Source organism: Vespa velutina, chromosome 24 (assembly GCF_912470025.1).
Source record: "Vespa velutina chromosome 24, iVesVel2.1, whole genome shotgun sequence".
Classification (NCBI taxonomy): Eukaryota; Metazoa; Arthropoda; class Insecta; order Hymenoptera; family Vespidae; genus Vespa; species Vespa velutina.
This window is the reverse complement of record NC_062211.1, coordinates 1,738,239-1,754,554: the sequence shown is the minus strand read 5'-3', so window position 1 is coordinate 1,754,554 and position 16,316 is coordinate 1,738,239. Positions and strand designations below refer to the sequence as shown.

The following is a 16,316-nucleotide window of genomic DNA, read 5'->3' as shown; positions in this document are numbered from 1 at the left end:
CGTATGACAAGAACGCATTAACATTCTTAATATGATTTACTTCGACAGTTACACTTGCTTAAATACTTATGACTTGAGGGAAGAATGACTGATAAGAGATAAAGAAAATTAAATATCGGATTGTAAAAAGTCATAAAAAGCTATGTTATCGTCATTCCGTTTGGAGACATATCTCATTACATTATTAGCATATTTCTTTCGAAAAATCTTCAATATATTGCCCGAAGACAATTGAAAAAACATGTGATTTTATAAAATCGTTCAACGTATCGTACATTGAACGGAATTTCTAATTTCTAATCATTATTTTTAATCGATCACGTTTCTTTTATAATTATATAAATTAATTGTACTTAATGCTTTATTTCCTCTTTTTTTTTTTTCTTTTCATTTTTTCTTTTTTTTTTTTCTTTTTATTCGATCGAGATAAACTCATTTAAATGATCGATCGGTCATTTAAAATATATTATACAGTTCTTATTTATCAATTGTGACATTGAACGATTTTAACGTATAAGATTATATTGTTTGTAATTATGAGTTTACTTTAGAACATTGGCGCCTTAATAAACACAAAGGCCCATTATCAGCGACTTTTGAATCCATACGTACATCGATGTGGTATTTATTTTAAATCCCCTTTGCACAACTTTGTATACAAACAAGTTAGGAGTAAATAAGTTTCCCCCTCTTATATCGTCCACATTGCTATAAATGATGGTACATTTTACGTGTTTCGTTAGAAAGTATCTCGCTGTATTTCTAGTTAATATATATGTATATATATATATATTCCCTCTAATTACTTTTCATTAATATTAATATACTTTTAATAATTGAGACCAAGGTTACAATAATTTATCATATTGGTATTCGATTATATATGTGTTGAAAAAAAAAAAAGAAAGAAAAAGAAAAAGAAAAAAAATGCAATCTCTTAGACAAAGAATTCTTAATGTAACGAAGAAGATGTACGATCAAAAAAAAAAGTATCTGAGCACCCAGGAAATAATTGAGCGAGATGATAAATACGCTGCAAGACACTTCAAGGCTCTACCTGTGGTATTAACCAAAGGTGATGGGGTTTTTTTATGGGACAATAATGGGAAACGTTATCTCGACTTTTTAGCTGGTTTCTCGACCGTCAGTCAAGGTCATTGTCATCCACGTTTGGTCAAAGTCATGAAGGAACAGGCAGAAAAATTGACTCACACTGCAAGAGCTTTTTATACGGAACCGCACGGTGAATTAGGAGAATATTTAACGAAATTAATTGGCTACGATAGATTCATACCTATGAATACAGGTAACAAAAATGATTGTCTTTTTTTATAAAAATTATATTATCATAATATTAATTAATTATTTAATATAAAACTATATTAATTCAAGCGAGATTTGTTGCAACGTTACATTGGAATCTTTTTAATGTAACATTTTTAAATATTTATTAGGAGTTGAAGGTGGAGATACGGCTATAAAATTGGCCAGACGTTGGGGATATAGAATAAAAAAAATACCAAGCCAGAAGGCAACGATTGTGTTTGCTAAAGGTAACTTCTGGGGAAGATCGTTAGCAGCATTATCGTCATCGACCGATCCTAATTGTTATAATGATTTTGGTCCGTACATGCCACTATTCGATAAAGTACCGTACAATGATTTAACCGCTCTCGAAACAAAATTTAAAGAAGATCCGAACGTTTGCGCATTCATGATGGAACCGATTCAAGGAGAAGCTGGCGTCATTATTCCGAACGTACGTCAAATGTTATTTCGTTTTTATGAAACAAACGTGTGCACCTTCAACCCCTCAAAGTCTACATGACATTAAATATAAAATATGATAATACAAAATTGATTCGATTAATAGATCACGCGAGAATTACTTATTTTTTATTTAAGTTTTTTTTTTCAACTCGCAGATTTATATCAAATCAATTTTTAATTGTTTATCGAACAACGTTCGATGTTGATTATATTTTCGAGAATAGGTTGCCAATAATTATCATTTTTAAAAGCTCATCTCTATCCATAAAAATTTTAAAAATTATTCTAAAATATTGAAATGTTTAATTTCGATTATTCGATCATTTCACTTTCTACAGGATGGATATCTAAAAGGTGTTAGAGATTTGTGTACGAAATATAACGTTTTATGGATCGCGGACGAAGTGCAGACTGGATTATGTCGAACTGGGAAACGTATGGCGATCGATCATGAAAATCAAAAAGCAGATATTTTGATTTTAGGAAAAGCACTTTCTGGTGGGATGTATCCAGTTTCTGGTGTCTTGGCGAACGATGAGGTATTTAAATTTATAAGAAAAATAACATAATGACTATAAATGTTAATGATTTTCTTAGACGTAAGAAAAATATTTTTTTTTCATCTAACATCTGTATCCTGAAAAATCATTCGATCTTCTTTATATGAAAATGTGCACACACACGTGATAATTTATCAGTAATAATTTATTACAGATAATGATGTGTTTTGAAGCGGGTTGTCACGGTAGCACTTTCGGCGGTAGTCCTTTAGGAAATAGAGTTGCTTTGGAAGCAGTTAAAATCTTGGAAGAAGAAAATCTTGCCGAGAATGCTAGGAAATTGGGCGAAGTATTAAAAAATGAATTGAGTAAATTACCAAAAGATATTGCTGTGGAATTCAGAGGACGTGGTTTGTTAGCTGGTCTTCTTATTAATAAAGGTATACCCTTATCATCTATTGTCTAAAAATGTATGGCAATTAATAAAATAAGATATGGTAGAATTTGTATTCATTAAAAACTTATTAACTTAGACTTATTAAACTAAACGATTTAAGTTCATATGGTGCAATGATATAAAAAGATCTAATGCACAGTTAAAACTTATTTTAAACAATATTTTAATATATTATTCGTGTGTCAGCTATTCAATATTTAAACATACAATTTTAAAACGATTATAATTTGTGTTTTTTTTTTCGTAGATTTCGCCCCAGGTTGGGATATTTGTTTGAAATTACGTGATGCGGGTTTATTAACAAGACCAGCACATGGACAGATTATCAGAATATCACCACCATTGACTATTACCAAAGATCAACTTGAAGAAGGTATACATATTCTTACGACGACGCTAAAAAATTATAAATAGGTTGTACAATTAAAAATGAAAAATAATTGCATTATATCAATAAGAATTACCAAAGTTATTACCAAAATTGTTGTAATTGTTTCTTTTTTTTTTTTTTTTACGATGATTATTTTTAATACGAAGATTATTTTACATATATATTTGAAGGAATGACATATATTATATTATTTGATGTATTTTATAAAAATTTCTTTTTATATTATAATTAAATGTGTGAGTCACTGTGCCTCTTCATATGTCTAGTTAAACTAAAAGCTTGAGAAAACATTTGATTGCATTGTTCACACTTGTATGCTTTTGTTCCTGTATGTAGATTTAAATGTCTCTTCAAATGATTTGCCAATTTAAAACGTTTCCCACATAATCGACATTGATGTTGTCTCAGGGAAACATGCGAAGCCTCGTGATTTTTAAGATGACTTGATTGAGAAAATGTTTTGCCACATAATTTACATTCAAATGGTTTTACCTTCGTATGAATTCTTAAATGTTCCACCAAATTACCCTTTTGAGTGAAACATTTGTTACAATATTCACATTTATGCATCTTTATTGATTTGTGCATTTGTAAATGTACTTTTAAATTGTAATTTTGGCTAAATCGTTTATCGCATATCTCGCATTGAACAAGATCTTTTCCAGTATGTAATTTTTCATGAGCTTTTAAATTTTTTATTAATCTAAATCGTTTCTTGCATGTATTACATTGAAAACCCTCAAGTTGCAATACCTTTTTGGAATCACTATATACCTTGTTATGAGTTTTCATATGTTCTTCAAGATAAGAAGGATATGTAAATACTTTGTTACATAATTTGCAAAAATGTACATTCTTTTTGGTATGTAATCTCATATGCGCATTCAATTTACTTTTAGATGCATAAGCTTTTTCACAACTGTGACACTTATATGGTCTTTGATCGCTGTGAGATATTTGATGAGCAAGTAATTTGGATTTTTGACTAAATACTTTAGTGCATAATTTACATTTATATTTTTTTGAATGCGAATTAGTTAATTCCTTTGTATCAAGTTTTTCCTTATAATTAGAATCGGATGAACAAGCTTGATAGTTATTTAAGATATGTCTACCTGTTTCAACATTTGGTGCTTTGGTAAATTGTAAATTATGCACATTTGTGACATCATTTTCTGAATGCATTATATTTTGAACGCGTTGCGTACCACTTTCTCGAACATCATCGAGATGAATATTATCCGGAAAGTTTAAATTTTGCATTTCATTATTATCCACGTTAGGTCTTTGATAAGATAAATTTTCAATCGAATTATCGACAGAATTCATAGATCTTTCGTAGCTCAAATTTTGCGGTAGTTGATTAGAATTTTCGCAAATATCAATATTGTCATTGTCACAAGATATATCTATATTTTCCGTAGTATGCGCTATATTATGACATATTAATTGCGTTCTATTAGTAAATGTATGATTACAGAGAGAACAATGGAGCGCGCAAGCAGCTCTACTAGAACCATCTTCATTAACTGACATCATATGCATTACATTAGACGTAATTAATGGTGACAATTGAGTATTCTGTATCCCATCGTTAGGGAGATTAGAATTTAAATGACTGAAATTAAGATATGTATTTTGAGACTCTATGATGTGCATATGTTCTACAGGGATATTTTCTTGTACGAAAGGTAAATGCAATCTATTATGAGCACACAATTCTTGATAACTCATAAACACAGCTCCGCATTCTATGCATTTTAAAGTTTTGTGTGAATTTTGTACTGGCATAAAACCTTGACTCTGCTGATACAGTTTGCAACCTGATACAGTTGCATAGGAAGTTAAACCAGAGACCTAATGGATAAAACATAAACATATGATTTATTGAATTGTAAATAAAAGTATTAGAAAATATAAATATAATACCTTTAAAGCAGCTTGTCTTAAAGCCCTATCGGCTGCTCTACATTGTTCTCTGTACAAAAGGGCAGATTCTGCTCTGGTGACACATCGGTCACACATCTTTTCTGGTAATCCATCTCCTTGCCAAACCTATGATAAGGTAAAAATAAAGAAGGCAAAATAAAGAAATAACAATATGTATATATATAACGTTATATTTATTTACTTCTAGACACGATAATGATCTCAGTTTGGCAGCGAGAGAAGAGCCTGCAGGTCCAACGAACAAACAAACCATTTTATCACCGTCCTCTCGCAAACACGTACGACACAATTTGCTGATATTTTCTCCATCGATTTCTTTAGTTACTATGAACATATTCGATTCAATTGAAAAATAACAATTTTACGAGAAAATCCACATCACTTGTCAACAAGTTCGACAACTAAATTTCAAACGAAGGTTAGAGGTTATGCCGCCATAATTGTTTCGAAAACTTAAAGATTACTATTGCCCTCTATAGATGGCAGATTGATTGAGAAACATAGAAATGCAATAAAAGCATAACATCCGTGGTTCGATGTAGACGTACTTTGAGGATGTGAGTTGCGGGTCTTCTAAAAGTAAGCCAAATGTAACGTACCGAAGTTCCTACGTCTATATCTGTGTGTTTTTTGTTGGCAATCAACAATATCGATGTTAATTTTTTAAGAATCTATATTATTTATTGTAAATTGTATATGATACGGTAAATAACATCATAGAAACATAAGTGATTTATAGAAATTTGTCTACTCGGTTACGTTTCGTCGGTAAAGAGAGCTTATAACAGTAAAATGCCTGTCCCTATATATTTTTAACTTTGTGATTGAAATAGAATATGTCAGAACGAAAAGTGGAAGTTATTGAGAACGTGGAAAAACAATATCTTGATGAATCTCTTGCTATCCAATATGATGATACAATTGACGTATCAATCTTTGATTTTAGTGACACTGATAGATGGTAAGAGAGAGAAGATAATTTGTATGACTGTAATGGTTCTTTTCTTTTTTTTTTATTTTTTTTATTTATATATATATATATATATTAAAAGTTTGTTTCCTTTTTATGAATTGTTTTTTATCCGTCGAAGAGTATTTATTATTTTAAAAAGAATATTATATATATATATATATATATATATCAAGGGAACATTCTCGAAAGCAACAATTTGTATTTTTAATTTTACATTATACGTTATAATTAATAAATGTAAGGTAGTAATGCTTAAAAAAAAAATGACGAATATATCTATTTAAGGTTATCTGAACCTGTGCAATGTTCATCAAAAACTACAGTGTATGACTTATATGCCTGGCTGAGAAATTCCTCAGAGATGAGTTTACAAAATATTCCTACTGGTATTCCTTTTTCTACAGCTTTTTTTTTTCTCTCTCTCTTTCTTTATCCTCATGATGTACCTATATATTTCATTGATTCTAGTTAATAAAAGATTTACTGATACGAGAACATTTACAAGGCCTAAAAAACGAAATAGCAGAATGAGCTTTGAATCTATCATGGAATCATTGCCTCCTCATTTACAAGGTGCATGTAAAATTCGAGACAAAGAAGCTCAGAATTTGTATCAAAATGTAAGTTTTAGAAATTATTATAACATTTGACTGCCATAGAAAAAAAAAAGATCCATACGTTATTTAGTATTATCCTTCTGATTCTTAGAGATTTAATAAAAAATGTTATTGATTCCAAATATTATATATATATATATTATTATTATATATATATATATATTATTTTTAATATACAGACATATAAAAACCAAACCAATGAGAAGAAAGACGCTGTACCTTTTATGCTAAAGGCAACAATGGGAGCTAATCATTATGTTCCTGATGATAATTTAATTACATCTGGACAAGAAAGTATGGAAGCCTTTCTAAATATGTCGCAATCAAAGGGAATTGATTCATTTATCAATTTAGTCGAACCCGATTTTGGTGATACATTAATGAATGTTTCTCATCCTTCTGTTTTATATTCATCTATCACATCATTGACTAATGATAACACATTATATAACACGGACTACGATTGTGCTATTAACTCAGATAATTTATCCCATCCAATGATAGATAAATGTCAATTTATCAAAACTAAAAACCCAAAGCTTAATTTGGAAGCAACTTTTTTATCAAAATTCAATGATAAAACTATTTTGGAAAATAAAAATAAGGATAAAGTTTCTATAAATAATACATTTATTAGTAAACCAAGAAATACTGAAAAAATAAATATTAATAATATTTACAATATAGACATTCACAATGATATGTCATTGACGTCAATGAATGCAGAGATAGAAGAAATAAGTGCAAATGTGTTGTCTTCCACATTTACAAATCCATGTGATCTTAATGTTACAGTGATAAAATCAGAAAGTAATGGAACAAAAAACTCACTAGACACTACATATCAATGTGTAAATGTAAAAGAGGAAAAAAAAAGTGCGATGGTAACAAATACATCTGATTCTTATGAGCAAAACGTTAATACTGATTCTAATATGGAAGAAGCTGCCACGCAATGTTTAAACATTACGGTTTTACCTGTACAGAATAATTGTATAAATCCGGTACCTCAAATACCTGTTTCATATTCCAATCATTCTTCTAAACATGAAAATCCACTAAATTCAACATTCACCAGTATGAACAAGAATACAAATCAATATCAATCAACATATATGAACCCTACAAGTTTATCATCAGAAGAAATTCCTTCATTAAGAAGAGAATTACTAACAGAAATTCAACGGAGTGGGAAATACAAGCTGCATTCTGTCTATAGTAATACTTCCAATGAACCTTGTACTCAGTTAAAGACAAATGAAAATATTGATGTAACTTATGATTCAAATCTTATACAGAAAAGTAATATTCCTATTGAAAACAAATACAATACATATAAAAAGCAATCTCCGAAAGATCAATCTAATAGTAAAAATGAATTATCAGATTGTAATATAGTAACATGTACACAAAAAGATTTGCAGAGTCGTAAGTTTTATACTTTTACAAAAAAAACTAGTAGTATCAATGGGAAGAGCAATATAGAGACTGTAGAGCCACCTAGTAATATGGATGCAACATTTTGTAAGCCGGTTTCAAAACCCCCAAAGAAAAAATTACATGCGCCAAAAAAATTATCGAAACTGCCGCAATTCTTGCAAAAATCAAATCCTAATCTTTTATCAAATACAACAAAAACTATTGATACGACTGGATTTTCATATTTACCTAACGTGAGACAAGTGAAAGGTTCATGTATTAATACAATAAAAGCCATAGCAAATCCAATGACAAATATACCGTATTCTTTGGGAAAATTGAGAAGTGGCTCGGAACAACGATTGCCACATGTTGACATTAATACAACATTTCAAAAGCCAAATTCTGGAGGGTCTACAGAAAGTATAGATAGCACTCAAAGTGCTCATAGTGCTCCTGACTTAGATGATAGACTTAGTATGTGTTCTGACAGTAGTCATAATTCATATAATGTACGTACAACGAATATGGAACAATTGCATCAAATTGTATATACACAAGAAGAGGGTAAATATATTTTCATATAAAATAATTCAACTATAGTATCTTATTAGGTTATAATTAAATAAATATCTTAAATGTTTTGAGAGTAGGTTCTAAGCACGAATCAACACCGAAACCAAAGAAACACATTTTACGTAATAATTGGATCGATGAATTAAAGGATCTACCATCTCCAATTTTAAAACATAATGTAGAGGAAACTGAGAGCAATTCTAGTTCACCACTTAGTATAGATTCAACAGTTAAGACTAGTTCCCCGATAATAAGTCCAACTGGATCTAGTCAAGCTATAAACACCAATGGAGAGCATAAAATGTCAAGTTAGTTAAATATTATATATATATTATATTAAAATTTTATATAAAATTTTACTTTATGATACTAAGAGTTTTATAAAATAATTTTTGTTTATCTTTTAAGGTAATTTGGAAGAAAAAGAACAGGAAAATGCTGTTGCTGTTGTGAAGCAGGTAAAACAAAATATTAATTAATTATTAATAATTTGTCAAATTTTCTGTTTCAAAACAATAATCATAACTCTATATATTGTTTCAGACAACAAATAAATTAACTAATATGGCAGAAAATAAGACTAGGCTTAGACAGCCAAGTAACTGGAATACTGGAAATAAACCAGTTGGTACAGTAAGTGGTATACCTAGACCTCCGTCGCGCATACCAGCTTTTAGATTTGTAAGGCCAAACGTAAAAACTACTCAAGGTGATTTAAAAAAAGGGTGTCTGTGAAACTAAATATTATTTAAAGGAATTGCAATAGCAATATTATTATGTGTGAGCGTTTTCATTTTACAAGAATTATTACTGCGATCATTCGTGCACAAAATATTGAAAATTTCCATTATAGGTAATCATTTAATTTATATTAACATATTCAGTATTATTGAGCTTCCAGGAAGTGTACAGTTCCTGCTCAATCGTTATAACACATATCACATATTAAATTTACGTTTAATTTCGGTTTTACACAAGATTTTATATGCATATTCATTCACAGAAATGTTATATTTGCTATTAGGAAATAGTAAGATAATTTTTTATACAAATATTTACGAAAACAATAAAAAATGCATAAACAATGCATAATAATAATAATAATAATAATAATATTAATATTAATAATAATAGTAATAATGATGATTATGCTAATACTATTACTACTAATAATAATAATAATGAAATAACAGAAACATTATCATTTATGCTTTTTTTTTCTTTTTTCTTTTTTTTTTTTTTTTTTTTTTTTTTTTTTTCATTTTAATAATTCATGCTGTATTATCTACAAGATAAATATTGCTTTTGTGTTTCCAGAATAATTAATGTATCTCTTTAAATTTTAAATTTTCTTTATATGATTACTTATTTGACATATAAATAATATATTTTTAATGGCAGATTTTGTAACTTGTACATTACTTTATAAGTTTCTTTGATATATATCTTAATATAAAGTATCTTATAGTTGAATATCATAATTTCAAAAGTAAAAGAATAAAAATGTATATTACTGTTGCCAAAAAAAAAAGAGAACGTTTACATCTGAACATCAGGTTTGTTATATTTAACTGAATCTGTTTCATATGTTACATAGAAATAATTATCCAATTTTATGATATAACGAATTATTGTTTATTTTTTTAATTTATTCGCATTTTTTTAAATTTCCTTCATAATTTTGTGGATAAAGGATTACAATTATTGCAAAATAAAAAATATTCTTCAAATAAATATATATAAACCTGTATTTTAACAAATACAATGTATCCCAGAAAATATCATATTTTTCATATCCGTCCTAGTATTTTCAGTAAAGAATCATGTATATAAAAACAAATACACTTGTGATCCTTTATCCAATTAAATTGAAAAATTAAAAACATTCTTGAAAATATATAGTATAAGTAAATATAAACTGACAAGTCATATCACATCAGGAGTAAGAACTGTATACTCGATAATTAAAAATGCGAGATAGGAGTGCTTTTAAAATTGAAAATGGAAAATGTGTAAACCTATTGCGATTAATAAAGAAAAAAAATAATAATAATAAAAATAAATAATAAATAAGAACTGTTAAACTTCTGTTTATATTTTTAAAATTAATAATTTCAAAATTTGTGTGTGTCTATACATTTATATACATATAATTACATATTTTCTAATAAAATTTCATATACTTTGAATATCATTTCACTTACGATAAAAATAGTGACTGAATATTGACTAACTAGACCTTAAGTGCCTTGATTGTATTATTGTATTAATAAAACGTTTGTTATATATACTTATATGGTATGAAAAACAAGTATGGCCAGGTAATTTGTTTTACTGCCTTGAATAATGCTATAAGCAATTAATGTCACTAATGTTTTTTTACATAATTTGTGATAATAAATATTGTAAATATACATTTTATTCAAAATCATTTTTTATTATTGGATTTCTTTTATAATATAATATGATTAAAACATTGCAGGTATTATTAGAAAACTGTCATTTCTATTTGATGTTATTTCTTTCTAAACTATTTTCTTCTCTGTATTAAGTTAACGTACTAAGAAAGATAAACTTCTTTAACACACACCAAATATTTATTTACATAATCTTACACAAAGATATAATGATCAAATACTTCATACATAAATAATCATAGTAAAACTCCGTTTTTTTTTCACAATTAACATTATAGAAAAAATTATATATAAAGTTGGAAGAGAAAAATAAATTTTTTGATATTTAGATATTATACTAAATGTTTGAATAATTCTTTCTTCCTTTTTTTTCATTCTTTTTTTTTCATGACAATATAACAGACATTTCATGACAATATAATTTTATGTCTCATTTAAATTACTCTATATATAAATACTAAAAACTCATTTGGCCTTAATTAACAATGATACAAAAAACTTGTTAATGTAAAAAGGTAATACAAAAAAGGATTTTTTTTTTCTTTTTTTTTTCTTCTTTTTTTTTCTTTTTATATATATATATATATATATATATATATATATATATAAAATGACACTTTTCTAGAGAATATGATATATTATTCACAGACTATAATTATTCTTAATATATGATATATCATTATATAATCATATCGTTATAATTCGGTAAAATTGTTTGATCATTCATTTTATAATACTGTTTGTTATTATTGCAAAATATATTTCAACTCACTTAATTTCAATACAAACATATGTATGTATATATATATATATATATATATATATATATATATATATATATATATATATATATATTATTTTGTTATGCGATTATTGGAATGAATTGCTTTCAGATTTCATATGTTGCATTCTATCTAATGAAATAAATTCATAAAGATAAACATAACAAGGAGATTATTTTCATTTTCTCATAGTTAAAAATACACATTACATTGAATAATAAATATCTAATATTTATAATATGATTATTCAAGCTAGTTTATATTATAAAATGTATGGTCTTGTACAAATTGTATGTGAACTATTTTTATATATATATATATGTATATGTATATGTATATATTGAACATGAAGGCACAATATCAAATAATTTAAATAATCTCACAATCATTGTATTCTTATTAATTCTAATATACAGTACAGTGTAGAGGAATCTGTTTATTATAATACTTTACTTTAAACAAATTAAGACAAATTGAACCCATTATTAGATTAATTAATACATTAATTCTACTTTAATTGTAGTTATATATCATATATGTACTGTATAATTAAATATACAGATACTTGTAAAAACAATAAATGATTTTCCAATTTATTGTTAATATTTATTAAATATTTCAGATAGAGATAAAATACTATCAATATATGATGTATTATTGTCCAAATTTTATATAAGTTATATTACGCACTTGTATCAAAATATTTATCAAAATTTACATTAAAATACAAACTAATTTGTTTCTAATAATTATTTTGATAAATGGAGCAGCACTGTACTGTATTTTAGTTTCTTGTCTATTGCATAGTAAACATACTTTTACATCTTTTATAGTATTAACATGGTGCAATGCTATTTGATATTAGTATCAAACAAATGCAATGAAAACAGACATGATATAAAAGAATTAAAAAAATATACGCATGAAAAATTGTGTGTGTGTATGTATGTGTGTGTGTGTGTGTGTGTATAAAATTAAAATACCTAAAATAATTAAATATTAAATATTATATAAAACTGATGCTATTTTTTTTATACAGATCGTACGTCAGGTACACATTAAAAGCCTTGCATATAATATATATTTTGTCTTAACTAAGAATTAATGTAGATAATTAAAAAAAAATACTACTGTGCTTTCATTTACAAAGCTATGATATATCGAAATTCATTTATGAATTTTCTAAGATACATGGCTAGAAGAACTTGCAATATTCGTGATATATGTGATTATTAGAATAAATTATGGGTTACACACTCATTTTAAAAACAAATTTTACGAGAGGCAGTAGTACAAATATTTTAACTGTTCTTGTCTTTTTTTTTTCTTTTTCTTTTTTTTTTTTTTCCCCTATCATATTAATAATTCTTATAAAAGATTAGCATTTTAATTAATGTGAAAGAGAAACACGTTTTATATTTTATCTAATATCGTACTAAGTAGTTCAGTTCTAACTTAAATACAAAGAAGAGAACATAAGTATAAACTTGTTATATGATATTAAAAAAAGATTACATACTGTGTATATAGATAGAAAAGCTGAACACACACAGTTTTCTAGCACAATTTTTTTTTTCTTTTTTTAGTCTTTTTTATAAAACCAACTCTTATACGGTGAATATTTATCAAATTAGCACCGAATTATTTTAATTTTGATTGTCTATTATAAGCTTTTGTCTTAAATATAGACAGCAACATAATTTTAGATATATGCCAGTCACAATTGAATCATAGAATTAAGGCATAAATTGATTTCTATTCTCATTATATTTAATTTCTAATAGATTATTCTTTCTTCTTATGTGCTATGTCAAATATGGTAGTATAGTTCATCTCTTTTTAAAACTTTTTAAATGTGCACAAATATCTATTGCATTAATACACAAAATTCATGTTTAATTTCTTCCTTCTTTGTTCGTTTCCTATTTCACACATTTCAATTATAAATATTATATATGAAATATAACAAACCCATTTCATGTATATTTTGAAATATGTAAATGGATTTGCTTCATTGCTTTTATATCATGCAAGTCCTGAAAAAAGTTCCCGTCACTTTGTTTTATTCATAACTTTGGTTCCAATTCTTTAATCCTCTTTATATTTTCATATCACTCTTATTCGCATGCTAGTTTACTATCAAAACTACTTAAAGCAATCGCAAAAGCTTGAAGTGTACAAAGTGGGAACCTATAATCCATAGTGAAGACATCTTCAGCTACACGTCCAAATTGCATAACAACATAGTCCACTGTAAAATAATAAAAAAAAAAAAAATAATAAAAAAAAAAAACAATACATAGAATTAAGAAATTTTATAATATGAATTGTTTTCATAATTTTATTTTCTATTAAACTAACCATCACTGTCATGTACAACTTGAAAATTTTTAACAGATGCTTGTGTCACACGGCCATGAAAATTCAACACATACGATTGCGTATCGTCATTCCATACTGGAGTTTTGTTATGTAGTTCTATTAAATTATCCATATTTTTCATTTTCCAACGTTCTGAAATGATCATAAAATGAATATCTTGAAAAATTTATCAAAAAATCTTCAATATACTTAATCTTGTATATTGTATGATTAAATAATTTATTATATACCAAGCAATGTTTCCGTTTCATCCCGTGGACAAATTTCAACTCGTTTTTGATCAGGCGTCATTCCAGGTATAATAACAGTCATTTTTCGTGGACCTTTAAATCCTAAGACGTTTGTGTCATATACTACTGCAGCTAATTCTTGTCGTGGATTAAAACGTTCATCTCTCTTACAATCTTTCATTAATGAATATCCATTGTCATAAACAGTAAATTGTGTCCCAAGGAGATTAGATCTTAATTTTCCTATATAGGATTCGCCACCTCTTGAAAGATCTGTAGGATCCGTGGAAATTAAATAATTACTTGTCGTACTTTTCTTCCTCTTGCGTCCGGCCAATAAAAATATCTAAAATAACATCTATAATGAAAATTCAATTATTTATTAAATAGATCTAAAATATACTAACCTTTTTTCCATAATCACGTTCAAGATGTAAAAAATAAGTAGGGTAAAGACCACGGTCCATACCTTTTTTATCACGTGTTATACGACACTTATAATGCATTTTTTTATTTGCTGGTTGCAATACAAATTGTTCTATATTTCCTTCTACATTACCTTCTAATTCTGGACTCTGGATTAAAGAAAATTATTATTTTATAATAGACCTTACAGAAATAATTTGTTAATAATATACAAAGCAAATTTATGAAATGATATTCTATAATAATTGGGTTAATACATACAGTAGAATGATTGTCTCTATTGATAAGTGCACGAGTTACTTCTGATGGTGCTATTTTAAGAGGAGAAGAACATGGCAGAGATTCTGAAGGAGAATGCAAATCTACAGGAGATGATTCTTCATCTGCGCATTCTCTAGCTTCCGTACCTTCATAAAATGCTATTTCGGAGCTTGCTTCTAAAATATAAATTATTGTTTCAATTTAATTTAAATCATAGAAATAGTATAACAATATTATACTATAATTATAATTTTACCACTAATTTCTGTTTCTATAGGTTTATTTTCAGAAAACGTTCCAATATCTGGATTTGTTTGGGACATTGTGAACTGTAAAGGCCCATCGTATCCTATAAAATTGAACTCCTGATAAACATATTATTCTATAAAAATAATACTTTCAATTATAATAAATATCAATTTTACCATGAAGTTCTTTATTAGGATTAATCCATTTCATAGTATGACTTGTTAATTGTGTAGTGGATATATTTGATGCCTGCACCATACCACCAGCACCACTTTGTCTTTTTTGTTTCATTTTTTGTGCAATTAATTGTCTCTATAATAAAAAATGTAATTCATTAACCACGATATTATCAAAATATATATATACATATATACATTCACACATAATATATGTATATATATATATATATATATATATATATATAAATTTTTTAAATGTAATTCAGTCACACCTGTTGTTCAAGTTTCTGTTGTCTTAAATCAAGTGATGTCATTTTACTGCTTATTAAAGCAATTATTTATCATAAACAAATGACTTTTCCTCGAGCACAATTAAACTTCTATAAATGAAGTTTGTTTACGTCAAAACATATTACATGTCCTCATGGTACCTAGGCAACCAACCCGTATAATTCGACGCATGAGTTGTCTTTGATATTGAAAACACTAACGAGTTATATCATTTTTCGTGATTGGTCGTTTACGTATTAAAAAAATATTTTACGATATAATCAAATATATAATCAATATGATTAGAATTTAAGCATGTATATATATATACATATATATGCATATATACATGTAATTTAATATTAATCGTGAATATTTTATGTTCTTTAATATTGACTAGAACTCTCAGATCGATTAGTTTATATTAATTTGACCGGTAAATTTCGATCTTCGTTGATTCGAGTCAA

The 16,316-nt window shown here is 26.9% G+C and overlaps 4 protein-coding genes across 8 annotated transcripts; 2 read left to right on the top strand and 2 right to left on the bottom strand.

The window, feature by feature from the left end:
* Positions 1 to 352: 352 nt before the first annotated feature.
* On the bottom strand, positions 353 to 5,539 carry LOC124957170 (zinc finger protein 658B-like). 3 transcript variants are annotated; one of them, XR_007103465.1, is made up of 4 exons: positions 5,250 to 5,539; positions 5,048 to 5,173; positions 2,935 to 4,975; positions 353 to 2,732 (listed from the first exon to the last, which is right to left on the bottom strand). XR_007103465.1 is itself a non-coding variant. In XM_047513982.1 (3 exons), the coding sequence occupies exons 1-3, from the start codon at positions 5,400 to 5,402 to the stop codon at positions 3,347 to 3,349; spliced, it is 1,908 nt and encodes a 635-aa protein (XP_047369938.1). In that variant the 5' UTR covers positions 5,403 to 5,539; the 3' UTR covers positions 2,874 to 3,346. The 3 variants fall into 3 exon arrangements, 1 of the variants encoding a protein (XP_047369938.1); XR_007103464.1 differs by lacking the exon at positions 353 to 2,732 and having other exon boundaries at positions 2,874 to 3,123; positions 3,204 to 4,975; XM_047513982.1 differs by lacking the exon at positions 353 to 2,732 and having other exon boundaries at positions 2,874 to 4,975.
* On the top strand, positions 725 to 3,310 carry LOC124957172 (ornithine aminotransferase, mitochondrial-like). Its single transcript, XM_047513987.1, has 5 exons — positions 725 to 1,306; positions 1,455 to 1,759; positions 2,109 to 2,309; positions 2,485 to 2,710; positions 2,975 to 3,310. Exons 1-5 carry the CDS (start codon positions 928 to 930, stop codon positions 3,139 to 3,141), a joined length of 1,278 nt encoding a protein of 425 aa, XP_047369943.1. The 5' UTR covers positions 725 to 927; the 3' UTR covers positions 3,142 to 3,310.
* On the top strand, positions 5,300 to 9,805 carry LOC124957168. Of its 3 annotated transcripts, none has more exons than XM_047513979.1 (8): positions 5,303 to 6,029; positions 6,327 to 6,427; positions 6,510 to 6,661; positions 6,838 to 6,952; positions 7,454 to 8,644; positions 8,731 to 8,961; positions 9,062 to 9,111; positions 9,197 to 9,804. In XM_047513979.1, the coding sequence occupies exons 1-8, from the start codon at positions 5,905 to 5,907 to the stop codon at positions 9,386 to 9,388; spliced, it is 2,157 nt and encodes a 718-aa protein (XP_047369935.1). In that variant the 5' UTR covers positions 5,303 to 5,904; the 3' UTR covers positions 9,389 to 9,804. The 3 variants fall into 3 exon arrangements, with proteins under 3 accessions (XP_047369933.1, XP_047369935.1, XP_047369934.1); XM_047513978.1 differs by having other exon boundaries at positions 5,576 to 5,647; positions 5,902 to 6,029; positions 6,838 to 8,644; positions 9,197 to 9,805; XM_047513977.1 differs by having other exon boundaries at positions 5,300 to 6,029; positions 6,838 to 8,644; positions 9,197 to 9,805.
* Positions 9,806 to 13,201: 3,396 nt separating this feature from the next.
* LOC124956876 (protein king tubby) lies at positions 13,202 to 16,294 on the bottom strand. Its single transcript, XM_047513233.1, has 8 exons — positions 15,852 to 16,294; positions 15,577 to 15,712; positions 15,408 to 15,500; positions 15,152 to 15,327; positions 14,872 to 15,039; positions 14,465 to 14,810; positions 14,214 to 14,366; positions 13,202 to 14,103 (listed from the first exon to the last, which is right to left on the bottom strand). The coding sequence occupies exons 1-8, from the start codon at positions 15,891 to 15,893 to the stop codon at positions 13,970 to 13,972; spliced, it is 1,248 nt and encodes a 415-aa protein (XP_047369189.1). The 5' UTR covers positions 15,894 to 16,294; the 3' UTR covers positions 13,202 to 13,969.
* Positions 16,295 to 16,316: the final 22 nt, after the last annotated feature.

Coding starts and splice junctions, on each gene's coding strand:
- LOC124957172 (XM_047513987.1), top strand. CDS start 928: ATGCAATCTCTTAGACAAAGAATTCTTAATGTAACGAAGAAGATGTAC. Junction 2,310..2,484: donor GTGTCTTGGCGAACGATGAG/GTATTTAAATTT, acceptor AATTTATTACAG/ATAATGATGTGTTTTGAAGC. Junction 2,711..2,974: donor TGGTCTTCTTATTAATAAAG/GTATACCCTTAT, acceptor TTTTTTTCGTAG/ATTTCGCCCCAGGTTGGGAT.
- LOC124957170 (XM_047513982.1), bottom strand. CDS start 5,402: ATGTTCATAGTAACTAAAGAAATCGATGGAGAAAATATCAGCAAATTG. Junction 5,174..5,249: donor GATCATTATCGTGTCTAGAA/GTAAATAAATAT, acceptor ACCTTATCATAG/GTTTGGCAAGGAGATGGATT. Junction 4,976..5,047: donor TAAGACAAGCTGCTTTAAAG/GTATTATATTTA, acceptor TTTATCCATTAG/GTCTCTGGTTTAACTTCCTA.
- LOC124957168 (XM_047513977.1), top strand. CDS start 5,905: ATGTCAGAACGAAAAGTGGAAGTTATTGAGAACGTGGAAAAACAATAT. Junction 6,428..6,509: donor TTTACAAAATATTCCTACTG/GTATTCCTTTTT, acceptor CATTGATTCTAG/TTAATAAAAGATTTACTGAT. Junction 8,645..8,730: donor TGTATATACACAAGAAGAGG/GTAAATATATTT, acceptor TTTTGAGAGTAG/GTTCTAAGCACGAATCAACA.
- LOC124956876 (XM_047513233.1), bottom strand. CDS start 15,893: ATGACATCACTTGATTTAAGACAACAGAAACTTGAACAACAG. Junction 15,501..15,576: donor TCCTAATAAAGAACTTCATG/GTAAAATTGATA, acceptor TCAATTTTATAG/GATACGATGGGCCTTTACAG. Junction 14,811..14,871: donor AACGTGATTATGGAAAAAAG/GTTAGTATATTT, acceptor ATGTTATTTTAG/ATATTTTTATTGGCCGGACG.